A 16,966-nucleotide genomic window follows, 5' to 3' on the forward strand; every position below is an offset into this window, starting at 1 on the left:
GTGCTTTATTCAGAAAGGTACTGTTGTATAAGTAAGATTTCCATAATAGATATGCAAGGGTCTCCAAGAGAACTTGAAATCTATGGTATACCACACAACTAACAGAATAAGGTGCTTTTCTTAATCAAGTCACCTGAGGTTTCAAGTACTGAATATGCCCACTTTTACTGAGGAATCAAATATTCAAATCAAGGTGTTTAAAGGACAGTAGGACTGTCTTTTAATCTTGCAAAGCTCCTGCTAGCACTTAAGAAAGAAAGCAGGTACCATGGCTTTTAGAAAAATTCCTACAGGTCAGGAGTCAGCCCTAGCAATAACAGCTTAACTGAAGAGGCGAGTTGGTAAAATTCTCACTATTATCTAATTCTCCCCTGTCATCCTGCACATTAGCAGTCTTCAAACTGTTTTGATTGTGCACCCCTTCACTAAAAGATTTTTGAGCAGGCACCTTCAATACATGTATTTTTATTCATTTTGAAGTTACACACATGCACTAGTGAAATCCTAATATTTTCTTCCCCCGTCCCAATGTATCACCTTGCGCATTCCCTGCAGTGCACACATCCCACTTTGGAGACCAATGCCGTATGTTATTGGCATTTAGGGGCATGGACCAGGTTTTTCCATGTCTGCTATGAAGCAATTTACACAACTGAAGATCTCCCAAATACATTTGCATGGGCAGAATTATAGCAGGAGCTACAGAAAAAGGCTTATAGAGAAGAGAAACTCACTCTGCTGCTGTGAAAATATGGCTGGAGTTAGTGCAGATTGCATTTATAGGACTGTCATGTCCTTTCATCTCCCCAATCTGAGCGAAGGTGTCCACATTCCAGAGCTTGAGGGTGCCTCCTCTGCAGCCGCTGAGCAGAACTGGAGCACCGGCGGGCAGCAGACTGAGAGCACACACCCAGTCTTTATGAGCATTAGGAACTTGCTGAAAGACAGAAAGCAGGCAAATCTTACAAGGATGAAAGAAATATAGACGAATGAGCACAGAATTAGAAATAATAATAAATAAATAAATAACAACAACTAAAAACCAACCCTGAGTTCAAAGCCCAGCTCCCATCCTGCAGACCATTAGCTACAGCACTCTGGACACATCCCAGCCCTGTGGCTTCTCCTTCTTTAGAACAAGGAGGGTGCTTTCTTCCTGAGGCTGCATCTACACTACGAGTCATCTAGGGTTTGTTTCTCTTTGATAAATAGTGCTACAGAACAAGAAGAAAAAACAATATGCACAACTGCCACAATGTGGAACAGAAATTAATTTAGGATAATGCTAATTTAGGGTAACACTAAATCTGCATATGTTCAAATGCATATTTGAATGCATATTTGAACATATGGTCTCTGTGTATTTTTCAAGTCTGTCTGTAGAAGTTATAAAACACAAAAAGAAAATAATCCCAAACACTGCTCAAAAAATACACCAGGGAAACAGAAACTACACTTCTATATTTGCTTTCCTCCTTTCTTCTTTTCCCACTACACATTATAAATTGATCTGGTGATATAGCACTTCAAAAAGATACATCAGCTCTTTATTAAGGAAGGACACCAGCATTTCACTGCTGATTCTGAAAGCCAAATGGTGTGCAGACCAACATCCATTTGATACAAACACCAGGGAAATAACAGTTCAAGTTTACTGTCTTTTTAGGGAAGCTGGGCTGGCTCTTCTCCAGGTCAGCTTTGTAGGAACTCTTTTGTTTTGCTGCCTTCCTTGCATTATGGAGCACATACAGCTTTCTAGGACCTTTCTACAGCTTTCTATTGGAGTTTATCTACAATACACGCTGCTTGGCATGTATAGCACCAAGTAAAGTAGATGATGTCCACATTCTTTCAAATAGCATGATTGTTGAATGATTTTCACCTGGTTTTCCAAACCAGGACCTGATGAAATATTAACATTTATACTTTAAAGCAGCTTCAGCTCTATTTCAGGCTTTTTTGTAAGAACAGTCATGTCGAGGAACATCAAGGAGAGCGATGAAACCTGTGGTATTTAGACTCTTCTACCACGTACGTGATCAAGTCAAAATTCTACCTACACTTACTGAAAAATAACTAAGTTCTAGATGTAACATCTGCAGGACCACAGAGGAGCTGAGGTTGGCAGGGATCTCTGGAGATCATCCAGCCCAATCCCCTGCTCAAAGCAGGGTCAGCCAGAGCGGGCTGTTCAGAGCCAGGTACTGGTTTTGAGGAGCTCCAGGGGTGGAGACTCCACAACTTCTTTGGGCAACTGATTCCAGTATTCAATCACCTTTACAGATGATTTACAGAAAGAAAACTCTCATTTTCTTTCTTACATTTAAATATTTCCTGTATTTCAGTTTGTGTCCACTGCCTCTTGTCCTTCCGCTGGATACCACTGAGCAGAATCTGGCTCTGTTTTCTTTTCTCTCTCCTATCAGGTATTTATATATACTGACAACCCTCTCTTCTCCAGTCTGAATAGTCTCTTGGTGTCTCTTCATGCTTCTGTTCTTGCTTCCACCTCTTGCCTTTTAGTGTTTGAGTTTAGTCAAGAGCTCCTTCCGTATCCATGCAGGCCTCCTTTCACCTTTGCTTCACTTTCTGCATGTTGGGATGGAACACTCTTCAGCTTGGAAGTCCTTGAAAAATCACTGAAAAACTATTGAAAAACTATTCTCTTGGGCCCCTCCTTTCTCCAGGACCATATCCCAAAGGATTCTTCCAGACAGATCCCTAAACAGGCCAAAATCTGCTCTCATGAAGTCCAGGTTTGTGATTCTTCTACTCATCTTGTTTCCTTCTCTGTGCTATCATCTCATATACTCCAATCACCCCAAGGGCATATATCCTTCCCTATTTATCTTATATTTTTTATTTATTTTTAAAATCTCTATTAAAAACATAGAAGGTTTATTTCTTTATTCCACATGGTTGGGAACTCTGCAAGAATGTAGACTACAAGTAAAGGAAAGTACTTATTTCCCAGTACTTAGTGGGTGCGAGACCACCTCTGGACTACTGGGCCCAATCTGGGGCCTCCCAGCATATGAGGGGGATTGATAAACTGAAGCAAGTCCAGTTGTCCTCGGGAAAATATTTGGGGGCCAGAGAAGAAGGAGATGAAAAGGGAAATCAGTTTGTGTAGCCTGGAAAGAAAGAAGGCTGAAAAGAAATCTAATTGCTGTCTTCTCCTACCCAAAACAGGAAAACTAGTGAGAACAGTCAGATGTTTTTCAAGTGCACACAGCAAAGAAAGTTGCAACAAACCGAATTCTGACTGGGTACAAGTAAAAAAAATAATTCATAGAGGAGTAGTTAAGGAGCGCAGTAGGTCACCAAAAGCAAACTGTGCAATCTGTGACCTTGGAGACTTTTCAAAACTCAGCTGGGCAAGGCCTCTCTACTCAGCATTGGTGAAGCCACACTCTGTTCAGTTCTGGGCCCCTTTTGCTGGGAAAACTCTAATGTAGGGCCACCAACATGATGTAGAGACTGGAGAACCTCTCCTTTCAGAGGCTGAGAGAAGAACTGAGGCTGTTCAGCCTGGAGAGGAGGCTCAGGAGGCTCCATCTGAAGTACACAAATAACTGAAGGGAGGGTGCAAAGAAGATGGAGCCAGGGCAAGAGGCAGTGGGCACAACCTGGGACACAGGAGGTGCTGCCTGAACACCAGGAGCACTTCTGTGCTGTGTGGGTGACTGAGCACTGGCACAGGCTGCCCACAGAGGCTGTGGGGCCTCCTCCTTGGGGATCTTCAGAAGCTGCCTGGACGTGGTCCTGGGCAGCCTGCTCTGGGTGTCCCTGCTTGGGCAGGGGTTGGAGCAGCTGGCTCCAGAGGGCCCTGCCAGCCTCAGCTTTCTGTGACTCTGTAACCAGACCTAACTTCAAATTTGGCCTTGCTTGCAGCAGCAGATTGTACTAATGACCTTCAGTGGACATTTTCACCTTGAAACGTAGCCTCCAGTGGCCACTTTCACCCTGAATGACCCCATGGCTAGCAAAACCAGATGTTTTCTAACAGTTAGCAGAGATTATTATATATGCATTACAGGTCTTATAGAATGCATGTTATATAATTTGAATGGCAGTCTAAGGAGGAAACTTTTTAGAGGAAGACTGGGGCGAGGAAGAGAGATTCTAAACCCCTTCCTACAAAAAGATACTCTGTAGCCTGACCTGGAGCATTGCTTGTCATTAACGAGTTCTTAGTCCAAAATTTACCACCTTGTCAGTGACATAAGGATATTGTTACCCAATGGTTCAAATCACAGAGAAGGGAAATGTTGCTTTCATTCCAAGCAAAACCAAAACAAAGCCAAACACAACAACAGCAAAAACACATACTCAAAACTAAAATGAAGCCTAACCACTTCATCAGGATTTCCTGACACTACACAGACTGAAGAGAAAAGTGAGTGCATTCCTAGTACAAAGATAGGTACATTATTGATTTCCTTCTCACTCAGCGCTGTGCCTTCCATTTTAGAAACATTAGTAAGTGAATAGTCATCATCTAAACCTGAAAATTTACACGACCTGAAAGGAGTTCTAAAGCATGACTGTCACATTAGCCACATTATTTTTACGTTACCTGAAGAAGGTCTTTCTGAGCCAAATCCCATTTCTTAATTCCATTGTCTCTGGATCCACTAAAAAGGTTGTCTCCCATAATAGCAAGTGCTTCGATGCCATCATAGTGAGGAGGTTCAAAATTGTGTGTAGGACTCACGCTTCCAAGAGCCCCTTCAGTTACATCAAACATCTAAAATAAAATAAATTATCAAATACAGTAGGCAAAATTATCTGCTCTCCAACAAGCTTGGAAACAGGCAGCAAATAACTTAAAGGGAAAAACTTGGAAAGGTCTCTAAAGTCTTATTACAGTACAATGTATTATGATGGATATTAAACAGAAATTAGCTAACAGAACCACCTCTTTCTTCTCTTCTGCCTTTTGCCTGATGCAGGAATGCTTTGCTGACATAGAGAAGACTGCTCTGGGAAAATGTGCTACTAACTAGTTATGAAATGCACAGCATCTTCGGAAGAAAGAGCCTCTCTATTACATGTCTTTGGCTACGGAAACAAAGCTCACGTGTGTACAGAAAGCACAGTTCAAACAGGAAGAAGCATGGAGACAGCTGAAGAAATATATTTTTCTGGACAAGGTGTTTTGGCAAGGGATTCACACCATTATGTATTCATACTTTCCAGGGGCTAGACACACCTCTCTCCTTGCCTGTGCTCCAAGAATGGAGTCATAAAACAAATTGTTAAAATGGTGTCATTTAAAGAATTTAAGCCATAACCAGCCCCATCAGCTAACTGTCTCTAGAGCAATAGTGTTAAGCAATCCTGTTTCATTTTGCATTGCAGCAAGCCACAACTCACTCAGTTAGACTAAGCTGAGGAGGAACAGATGAGCTGTAACTTTTAAAAACCATACCTGCTCCACAAGCAAATGTCAGACTTCATTCCCTATTATTAGATCTTCATCGACTTTTTCAAATTAATAAGCTTGGCAGTACGAAAGAGACAGCTTGGCAATATGAAAGAAAACCTTAACTGAGTTAACGGTATTTTAGAAATTACAGCATTCAATTAACATATATCAGTTCAGTTGTAACAAAAATGTCCAATGATACCACCAGAAGAATTAGGCACTGAGATGACTAATATTCCTGGCTCAGAAAACAATACCACAGTTTTCTGTGGAGGGAAAGCAGTTTGCTGTGACCAGATCTACTATATCCAGTCCATCTGCCTGTGCAGAAGGACCAAGAAATCCCAAATCGTGGCACTGACCATGAACATACAGAACATTTGTAGTGTCTGAAGTGACCTGACTGTTCTGGAGGTATTAACCTTGCAGAAGACCCAAAGCACATACACACGGCCAAAACATCCATGGATATTCTAGTAGTGTAAGTGAAGAAGCAGGCAGCCTCATAAGGATTTAGGTAGCTTACCCACAGCAAGGGAGCCCACAAGGATGGCAGAATACAACAGATAAACTGCTTTGACTATTGACAGATAACTTTTCCCCAAACCGTCCCACCCCCGGCTTGTCACGGGAATCGGCTGTGTGACAACCTGACATTACATGATTGCATCCTGTTGGCTCACTGATGTCCTCCACAAAGTACTGTGCTAGGATGGTAGCTCCCAACTAACCCAATATTCTGAGCCATATAGAGAAGTAATTATTCCAGTCTCTCTCTGTGTCATCCTGTTCCCTAAGAATCCTCTCACCTATAACCATAGGGACATCCTGATAGGACTGAAACCCAAAGGCCAAACCATCAAGCTATGTACCCACCTCCCAGCCTGTCTTCTGAGGCTAGACCACCACACAGCCAAGAGTCCAAGAATTGCAGGGGAGGAACAGCAAAAAGAGAAAGCTTATAGCTCAGAGAGAGAGAGAGCTCACGTTCTGTCTCCCTGATGCACTCCCAGCTGTGTTTATACACCTCTAGTGTAAGAGAAGTACAGGCAAATCCAGCAGGCAACACCAGAATGAAGGATAACCCTCCAAAACAAGCTAGGGTCTCTTGCTCATAAAATCTATGGCTTCACAATTCATATGTGCTTTGCATTGTGCGAGGTAGCTTTATGGAGATGATGAAGTATAGCTCCCATGTTCTCAGAAACATGCCCTGGTGGTTTGGGCACATTCCCGAGAAACTGGAGATTGTAGATTCAAATACACTCTGGCCGAGATAGGAAAAAAGAAAAAAAAAAAGGAAAAAGAAAAAAGGAAAAAGGAAAAGCAAGAGCCAGAAACAAAAAACTGACTCCTTACCCCTGAGTGAATTAATCACAATGACAAGAAGCAGAAAAGTGCCATAACCTCACTATGCTATGCTTAAACACAACTCAGCATAATCAAAGGGTGTGCTAACGAAAAATCTATAAGATTGGACAGCTGGGCTGAGATGCACAGGCCTTTCTCTCCATCCCCACTTTATAAATGGGGTAACATGTAAGCAAGAGCCTGGGCTAGACCCCAAGCTCTTTACTGTGGAGAGCATACAGAACACCTCTGCCAAGGCAGCTAGGTCTAGACTCCAAAAGGGAGGCACTCATTGAAGTAACATTTAGCCTGTGAAAGTATCTAAACAGCAGGTGTAACGTATCTTTCTCCAAGACTTCACGCTCCTGAAGCCCACCTTACTAAGGTGAAGAAAAGGTTTAACTACAGACAACCTGATTCACGTTGTTTTCAAAATTGTTCTATCGTGAAATTAAAAATGATGCTTATAAAGACTGAATGCTATTGATAATCTGATAGAATAATTTCTACCTTGGTTATCAGATTTCAGATACAGAGATGTGAGTCACTCCTGCTGAAGCCTGCATCCCATGCTGATGTGAAGAGTTAAAATAAACAGACAAATACTTCTGGTTTACCTTTATATAATGATCCTTTGAACCAGTGACAATAAGATCTTGCCCATTGGAAATTCGTTCCACAGTAAGGCACATAACAGGACCCTGGTGGCCAGTTAGCTTTCCTGTAGACTGAAATCTTCAAGAATAAGAAAAGAAATGAATGAGGATTTATTTTTATTTTTCCATGTATCCAACATAAGCTAAAACAGTTTCTGCCAGGATGGATCTTCTTTTCTCCTATGTCTTCACTAGTCATCTACTGGTTTACATACTCTGTTCCCCATACCCATGCATAAACGTGAAATGGAAATAAAAGTTTATATTTAGGTTGAAAACAAAAACACAGTAAAACAAACAAACAAAGAAAAACTTTAAAATAGACTCCTTAAATTATTCTCTGTATTTTGAGTGCCCTCTTTAGGTGCAGGTTCTGTTTGGGAAAAATGCTATCTAATAATTATCATAGCCACACGTTATATTGCATTACATCAGTCAGTAATCACAATCTCATCTGCAATTACCAGTCAAGACTCATGCATCTGTCACCTTACTCTTCAGCACATGTCTTAAACACAGAACCTTGTTTTTTTTCCCGCAATTATTTTTACTGAAACAACTCACCATAACCTTAACAACCAAGGAAATCAAGATCAATTCCATTATTTCTGTAACAACCATAGCACAGATTAGTTGATCCATATCTTTACCCAGAATATGGATATTACCATGAACAGGAAACACCTCCTTGACTTTGTTACACACACATGTGTAACCACCTAAGGAAGATTCTCTTCTGCTGATGTTCAGTACCTTTTCAGGTCCCACATCCTCACTGAGTTTCCAGCAGCTGCATAGAGGAAAGTGCCAGTTGGATTTAGTGCAATCTGATTGATCTGGTTCTCTCCAGCAGGGATAGTGACTGTTCTGTTAGTACTTGCTGAACACACATCACCAGGCATCGCCTGGCCTGAAGACCTGAGCACAAACAAGGAGGAGAAAAATAAATAAATAGAATAACTACATTATATTCTCTTTATATATTATTTAAAATAGAGCCTATTTACCTGAGCAAAAAGGCTATAAAGCCAATAATGAATACCAGAGACCTGATAAAACACATGTATGCAAATTGTTTCATGTTTTCATATATTGTCAACGCCCCACACTGACCCACCTTGAACATGTTAAAATAGAGCCTTCAACCCCAACAGTGTATTTGAGTTACACTGTAGTACACTATGGAATTAAATCTAATTTAATTTGAGATAAAGTTAAAGATTCATTCAAGCTCTTGGTATTCAAGGCTTAATATACTTACGTCAATGTCCGAACACACTTAGCAGAATCTCTGATGTCCCACACCTTGATATAGGATGTCGAGACGGTGAAGACCAGACTAGTGTAGTTGCAGTATTTTATAGAAACAACATTATTTGGATGACCCCCCAGTGACATAATCTCTTGTCCAGTTACCAGATTCCAGACTTTACAAGTACGGTCTAAATAAAGACAAGCAAAAACAAAAACAAAAGGTGGGAATTAAATAGAAAACTCGTATTTTTTCAAAGCTCAATAATTAAAAAAAAATCCATACATTCAGTTGTATTCATACATATCCCCCCCTTTTGGCAGGCACTGCATAAAAATGGCTAAATGAAATTGGTCTTTAAGAGTACACATGGCATCATCTACCATCATCAAAATTAAGCAGGATGAATCATTAACTGTCATGTTCAAGATGTGCATGTTAGCTCCCAGAACATTTTAAAATGATAAAATCCCATCCCAAGGAAAGTGAGTAAAGTTACAGAAAGTTCGGAGGTTGCGAGGTTTGGATGATGACAGATGAGGAGAAGAAGCCAATTTTATACTCAAGAATTCTTCATCAAGATCATAGTTCAGGAGAGAATGTGAACTTCGGGATGATGGAGGATTGACTGCCACAACAAATACAAAGTCAAGAAGCAATTCAAACTATTCAGTGCTTTAAGAGCATCTGAAAATTCCAGCGTAAGTGCCTTAGTCATAGTTTTCATTCAGTAGCAATCCAATTTAAATACTGCAAACTTTTGTGTTCTAAAATCCCAAATGCACTGAGGTTTTCAAGAATTTTGCAGCACAAATGGAGTCCACACAGGACACTCTCCTTGTTGCACCATGTCACTCACCCTCTATATTTTAGAAATACATTTTTACAGGTGTAAATACTGGGAGCACAAAGAACAAACTTCAGCTGTCAGCAGTTGTTACGGTAGCATGAAGAAGGTAAGCATACCAAGAACAGGTCAGCTGCTTTAAAAATCTCAATTGTTAAGAGCAAAGCCCAACATCCACAACACACCTGAGAGCTTATTATCATTACTGAATCGGCACTGGCTGTTACTGTTATGTGCTGTGTCTTTCTGCTTCAGCAACAGATTCCAGAAGATTTAGCTTTATTTAATTAAACAGCTGTCTACACTCTTCTACTCATGAGTAAAAGTGTACTTTGTGAAGTTTTCCCCTCCAAAATACATACAAAAAATATTCCTCTGTAAGTATGGGAAGCTAGCATATGACAAAAAGGAGCAAATATTTACAACATCTGCAAGCATTCCCGTGTTCCAATAAAAAAAAAAAAAAAGAAAACAAAACAAAAAAACTTATATGCAAAATAAATTAAAAAATTAAAAGCTTTTTTCCCCACATAGCCACTGCATTTGAAACCTCAATACAAATCAACTAAGCAGCATTTGCAGAAGCTATAAATATATCCTCTTATTGCACCTGCATACAGTTGCACAAATTCTAAAATATTGAACAAGAATTTTTAAGACCAAAAATTCGCCAATTCACTCTATCAGTGTCTCTTGATATTTTTAATAGACAGGTAGGGGAATAGGCACAGAAACAACATCTGAATGTTAGCAGTAGAAGACCTACAGCTGGGGGTGCTATCTCTGTGTCATGCAGGAAATGCCTTGAAATTTCAGAATGGACATGTTACGTGTAGTAGTGAAAAGGAGAGTGTCCCTGTCAGTAGGCACTAACTTCTTCTTAGCCACCACTCTAATTCACCCGAGCTTCAATTCTTCAAGGAAAATTCACAGATTATCACTTAGGCTCTATTTGAGAGAGCTTCCAAAGTTTCATGCATTACTAAGAACTTAGCGAGTACTTTATTATAACTGCCTCATATGAAAAGATTCAGAAAAAGAGAACACACAAAAATAAATTTTGAATGATACTAGAAAGAGCATTTATGAAAAATAACCACCGAGGTCCAGTTACATTATCTTCAAGTCAAACTGAGTGATTACAATGCAGAGTCAACAAAGATAGGAAGGAAATATTTTCTTCCAAAATGCTATTCCTATCAGCTTGAAGAGCTTGTAGATTGTTCTACCCAGTAGGGAATTTAGTGTCTACTAAATCTAGCCCAACCCACAACAGCCATACAACTCTCACAGCCCACAATGGGCAGGTAATGAGATGCACATGGAAAGCAGAAAACAGCTCCAGCTCTGCAGAATTAATCTATTCAAACTCTGTAGGTAGGGCAGCCAAAATGTGCTAATTCCCACCTCTACCTCTACATCCTGAGGCTAATACTTTGCCATTGCACGTCATGTGAGCATCTGTTACCATGACTGGCTGCAGCTTAAAATTCAACAAATGCTAACATTGTTCTTGAGTGTTACCTTTTCCACTACGAATATGGAGCTAAATACTAAACAATAAGGTTAAAAATCTGTAGACAATTACTGTAAGTCCTTCTTCAGCTTATGTTGGAAACAGATCCTCACAATTTTCCACTGAGTTTACAGCACTAAGCACAAATTGGGAATTTCACAATAACCCAGGTTGTGAAATCAGCCTGTACAGGCAGCACAGGTGCATGAAGCTTGCCCAACCTTTAGATCCAGTGAAGAGAAGATCATCAGTTGCATCTACACAGAGCACAGCCTTGGCATGTCCTTCAGCTATATAGATACACTGAAGTGGGGAAGATCGGATGCATTTTGAAGCAGGGAATGGGTTAATTATCCCCCTAAAGAAAAAAGAAAATGTGAGTTGGGCATAGTAATAGACAAGGATCAAATTAATTTACTTATATGTAGGGGAAAATTTAATTTCATTTGCTTAAATGCGAGGAATAGAACAGCTGAATGCCTTTCATAAACTATGCAAGGATTTTACTATTTAGCTTTAACGAGCGTGAACTCTGGGCTAAATAAAGGAAATCACAAACTAAAACAAACAAGAAACAAAAAGAGACAGGATGCTGAGTGTTGGGTACATGGGAAAACCTGCAAGATGCTGAAAGAGCCAAGATGCATAAAGCTCCTGGGTTCAGAAGACCAACCACAAGACTGCAAATTGCAGAAGGACAGCTTAGTCCAAATAGCACATCTGAAAAATGCAGTGAAGGTAATGTACACAGACAATTCCAAAGAGAGACATTCCAAAGAACTAATTCCGGGAAAAATTTCACACAGCCACCCTCTATGGGCAAGCCTGGAGAACTGCTGCTAACTCGTGTGCCTTAGGAAGGTCCCTAGCCTGTACACAACACCAAACTTAAATGGCTATAAGGGAGGATAGTGAGAACACAGGTACCCCAGAGAAATCTTTCCAGGGTACGTGTAGCTTACGCTGAGGTGGTACCAAAAAGATTGTAACCCAGCCTGAAAAATAAATAAATAAAATGACTCTAATCTTCATAAAATAATAGTAGTGTAAAATCCCATGCGTACAACTGCATGCACAGTGCAATTACGCTTTCCCTTTTCTGTGAAGTGTAGAAAAGCCTACCCTGTTTACTTGTTAGATTATGCCCACAAACGTGCAATGTTAGATTGTGACCTGACCAGCTCACAGTCAAGAAACACAGCCACACTCTTCTGGGGATTACGTTCATAATAATGAGAAACAGCCACTAAGCCCTATCTCATAAAAACCATCAGGCTTAGGAAAATGTAAAAATTCCATAATACTGCCCAGAAGAAAATTGCTACAGAATGAACAAGTCTTTACTGATATGAGCTAACTTAGTGGCCTTGTTTACCTGGTATGGTTTTAGAGATGATGACTTTATGATTCTATTCTAAGTAATTCATAACTTCCTCACTTTGAATAATACGTTCATCTTTCAATCTGCACCTTACTTATAGTGTTTTCAAGAATACAGGAATAGACAGTTTACTACATTATTATTATTTTAGGTGTCTGTGCTTTGTTTTCTAACACTACACAGAACTAACATTTTTTCTCAGTAATATTCTCCAGTGGATCAGGCTGCCTGTAGACTGCGAATTACTCCTACTGCTGCTCCCACCCACTCATTCCCTTGACAAACCATGTAAAATACATGTCCCAGAGCTACTTATCTACCTGTGTGCTGTGCTTTGAAATCTACAGACAAAACACGCTATGCTTGCTACAATGACTAGACAAAGCCACCAACACATTATTATTAATCCTGTTGACTGCCCTTTTCTTGCTAATTTTTTTCACTGAGTGCCAAAAGCCTAAGCCACTGCTTGGAAACATGAGTAGGGACATTTATTTCATCTTTCAAACCACTACGCATCCTGTCAGAAAGACATGGTAGAAACTACGTTTTTATTTACAGAATTTAAGTTTTGAGTCACCTAAGCCTACAACTGAACAAGGAAAAAAAAAGACAAGCTTCAAAAAAAGTGAGAAAATATTTGCTCTTTTTCAAAGAAAACAAAGAGAGAGTATATCTATGGAAAGGTGTACACCCTATTTCATTTAAAAAAAAAAAAAAAGCAACCACCAAACTGACATGCTCAACAATGATAAAGAAAACCCTAAAGAAAAAAAAGGGGGGGGTGGACATGCTTGAGCAGAATTTCAAATTTTTAAACTTCTGGCAAAAGCAAAAATTCTACAGTGCGTAAGTACCAGGAAAATTCATGCATCAAAATGAAATGCAAAATGAAATTTCCTAAGAACTGGAATAACTTCAGTGAGAGGTGACACGAAAACAGACAAGAGAAAGAGAGAATACCTGTGTACCTCCGACAGAGAGGAATCACTTTCATCAGACCTACAACCAACAGTGGTGGAATTGTGAGGAGAAAGAATAGAGGTATCAGCAGCAAAGTAAAGCCTCCGTATTAGAAGAACAAACAACAGCATGGCCAGTCCAGAAAAGCAATGCAAATTCATATACAGTATGCAGCATTGCTCAGGGTATACCTTAAATCCACGATAATATTAGGGAAAAAAAGTCATTAAACAGCTCTCTTGGCAGTGAGTTACACTGGTAGACTGCCTCAAACCAAGAAACTGAGTAACGCCCACTAAGCCATTTTTTATTTCCCCAATATTTTCTTACAAAAGTAAAGGTAAAGCAAAAGGAGAAGACGGATTTGAACTTTAACCTTTGGAACATAGCACTTATTGAAAATATGAAAAGGAAAAATCATTTCTAACACCAATGCCTGTTAAGTATAGAAGAAAGATGTAAAATGTTAATCTGAAAAATATAAATATTAAACATTAATAGCCCACTGAAACAGGAACAGCAATTTGGAGATAATCCTTACTTCAAAGTCCTTCACTTCTCCTTTTCAAGAAGAGTTTTAAAAATAAAAAACAAGAGAACACACAAGAAGAAAAAGCTCCCCCAAGACATGAATGTTTTCAGTATGTCATAAGATACCCTTCATTTCTAACTCAAATTGAACAGATCCAGCAGCTCCCTTTTGAGTTCAAAGCCAGTGCAAAGAAAATGAAAAAGGTTAAGTGGGAGTTAGCAGTAAGAGGACATATCAAAGATGAAGAAGTTACAAGCACTGTTAAATTATTGCAAGCATTGCAAGCTACTGCTTGGTATGTGGCAACCCTGCAGACTGAAAGAAAACAGAATTTTTATTTAAAAAAAAAAAAAAAAAAAAAGTGGAAAGAGACCTATTTCTCATCTGGCTATAGCCTGAACCAAAGGTTTATTCCAAGTTTCCGTTGTGGTTCATAAGTGCTGCATGGCACTATTATCAGTACTGAAACCTGCAATAAAGACTCTGTTCAACCTAAGGCGGCTGCAATTTGGACAAACTCCTGCAGAAACAGATGCCTAACATGCCAGGAAACTGAGCTCTACTTCTAAATGAGGTGTTGATATCATCTGCTCCTCAAGATCACCTCCTAACGTGAGCCTGTTCAATAATTTGGATAATCTCTAAACAACTACATTCTAGCCATTTCAACATCCTGCCCTCCAGGGTGCCATTGTGACAGTGCTCTGAGCTGGAATAACTGAAAAACTGTCAAAAGCACAATTTCCTATGTTGTTAGCCTAATTCTACTTTCAAGTGTAAGCACACACACAAATACACATATATCTAAAAATTCTACAGTTCTTTTCTGTCACAGTTTAAGGCTTTAAAACTACAAGTACCAAACATAGCCTAGAATGTAGGAAACAAGGTTCAGCAGGAAATTGTTTTCCTTAAATTTTTACAGCAGTTTCATGTAGGTTTTGAAGTATTTTATTTGAAAGATACATGAAAGCAGGAGAAATGTCTCCTCCCGTCTTGCAGGAGAAAGGCAAAATATCTAACAGATACTACACTAGTAACTTGAATGCACTTTGCAAGTCCCTGTTCGGGGGCTGAGGCTTTCCTCTGTGACTTACTTATCCTGCTGAACTGATGTGTTTCCCTGAGAAACAGTAAGACGACTAAAAACATTCATTTCATTACGGGGCCGGCTTGGTGGGGAAGTAGGAGGTGACAGACTAGCCTCTGGGGTTCCAGAATCTGAGCTACAAGAAAAAAAGAACATCTTCTTTAACAGGCTGTGAATGGTTAGAGATGTTAAATGCAACATGCCTCAAATGTTAGATCCTCTTTTCTTAAGCAAATAAATAAAATTATAATGATGGCTACAGATGTTTCCCAGAGCAAGTAACAAAAGTTAAGACTACAAACGGCTTCAGACTGCAAGGTGGCAAAATGTTCAAAATTTGCTTGATAACAGCGGAAGCTCCAAGCAGAAAAATCAAGTATGTAAAATGAAGTCATATAACTGCAGTTCCTTAGAGAAAATGATTGTTATTTAATAATAATTTTTTTTTTTGAAAAAAAGGAAATGCTCCAAAGGACATTTTCAGAGCTCTGGTCCAGAGTTATTTGTGTGTACAAAATTACTTGGGAGGAATAAAAAAAATAAAAATACACACACAATGGTTGAGCAATAATAATTTCATTGCCAACAATAAAAACAACTATCCTAAAATCAAAGAAACAGAAAATACAGATTTATTTTTCAAGAAGATATACCCATGGTTTAAATTATTCCAGAGAAAATAAAAGATTCTTACAGTTTTTGTTCTTTTGCCTTTGTTTTTTCCATTGTTTTGTCATAGACTTTTCTCTTGGTTAAAGGTGAAGGTTCGGGTATCTTCTTCTCCGACAAAGATGGCTGTCTGGAACTGAATCAAGAGGAATCGTTATCTTACTTTACAGCATTTGTCGAAGTTGCTTTTCCCACATTAACTGTCATTTTCTCACTCAGAAGTACTTAATGTATTATTATTTCATCTCTTGAGACTATCAGATTTAAATTTGTTCTCACATTTTAATAATAAAACGCACCAGATGCATTAACTTCCACGGTTCATCAACATATCAAGAGAGACATACTGAAAACACACAGTAGATCCACTAATTCGATAATAAAAGAGGTTGACTAAAATAAATACAGTAGCTGGAGGATGTACCTCAAATTAAGACCACAGAGAAGACTGAAAGTCTAAGATCTAGAACTTCTTATTCCACAAATTTCACCTACAGTAGACCACTTATGGATACGAAGAACAGAAATCACAATGGCTCCTACAGATGAATTAAAACATTCACTAACACATTCCTGTTCTGATACCAAATTCACAATTGGGCTGTGAGAAAGTATCTTCCATTTACAGCCTGAAAATTTTGACACTGCTTCTCTTCTTCCTTGCTTTCCATTCCTCCTTTGTCTCTCTAGCTCCTTCTACAAAATAATTCCAGTTCAGTCACTGTGGTCTTTATCCCAACTTTTTACTTCCCAATACAAATAACAAATGATCAAGAGTGCAATACTAATGTTGACATTCGAGCACTATCATTTTACTGGTCATCCAGATGATCTCCACTTTTCTGAATTCCTGCTCCTCACTAGCTAGACAAGCAGAAAAGCCACATGTGCTTTGGTTTATGCTTTTTTGTGTGAATAGAGGTTGTTCCTACAACCAGCAAGACCAGAAATGCTTTCTAAAAGGGAGAAAGCAATTCTCAAAGTGCTTTCGTGTCAGACAACTTTACTAAGCAGACTACACCCAGTGGGCAGGCACTGGCTTGACACAGTTATTAGCATCCAGTCTCAGAGCTCTACAGACTCTGGATCTACACAGCTGCAATTTCTCCACCTGAGAAACCCTATGCTGGTTTCCCTTGAGAGGGGGTCAGTGTTACGCAAAACCCATCTGAGGACTTGTGGGCAAAATAGCACGATTTAACATGAGCCAGCAGTGTGCGTAGCAGCTCAGAAAGCCAACTGTATCCTGGGCTGCATGAAAAGAAGCAGGTTGACAGAG

At 39.4% G+C, this 16,966-nt stretch overlaps 1 protein-coding gene across 9 annotated transcripts in view; it reads right to left on the minus strand.

Annotated features, from left to right (window-relative positions):
- Positions 1–16,966, minus strand: part of KIF21A (kinesin family member 21A) — an 89,151-nt gene that overhangs the window by 1,369 nt on the left and 70,816 nt on the right. For 4 of the 9 annotated variants that reach the window (XM_084531395.1, XM_084531394.1, XM_084531393.1 and 1 more), the window contains 8 exons: positions 15,713–15,823; positions 15,026–15,154; positions 11,274–11,410; positions 8,699–8,879; positions 8,191–8,355; positions 7,399–7,516; positions 4,580–4,750; positions 735–937 (listed from right to left, as the gene is read on the minus strand). In XM_084531395.1, coding sequence (XP_084387521.1) covers positions 735–937; positions 4,580–4,750; positions 7,399–7,516; positions 8,191–8,355; positions 8,699–8,879; positions 11,274–11,410; positions 15,026–15,154; positions 15,713–15,823 — 1,215 coding nt within the window. Of the gene's footprint in view, positions 1–734; positions 938–4,579; positions 4,751–7,398; positions 7,517–8,190; positions 8,356–8,698; positions 8,880–11,273; positions 11,411–13,396; positions 13,436–15,025; positions 15,155–15,712; positions 15,824–16,966 lie in introns of all 9 variants that reach the window. The other 5 variants (XM_084531400.1, XM_084531399.1, XM_084531398.1 and 2 more) reach the window with 3 other exon arrangements.

This window comes from Aythya ferina (genome assembly GCF_964211825.1).
Source record: "Aythya ferina genome assembly, chromosome: 1".
Taxonomy (NCBI): domain Eukaryota; kingdom Metazoa; phylum Chordata; class Aves; order Anseriformes; family Anatidae; genus Aythya; species Aythya ferina.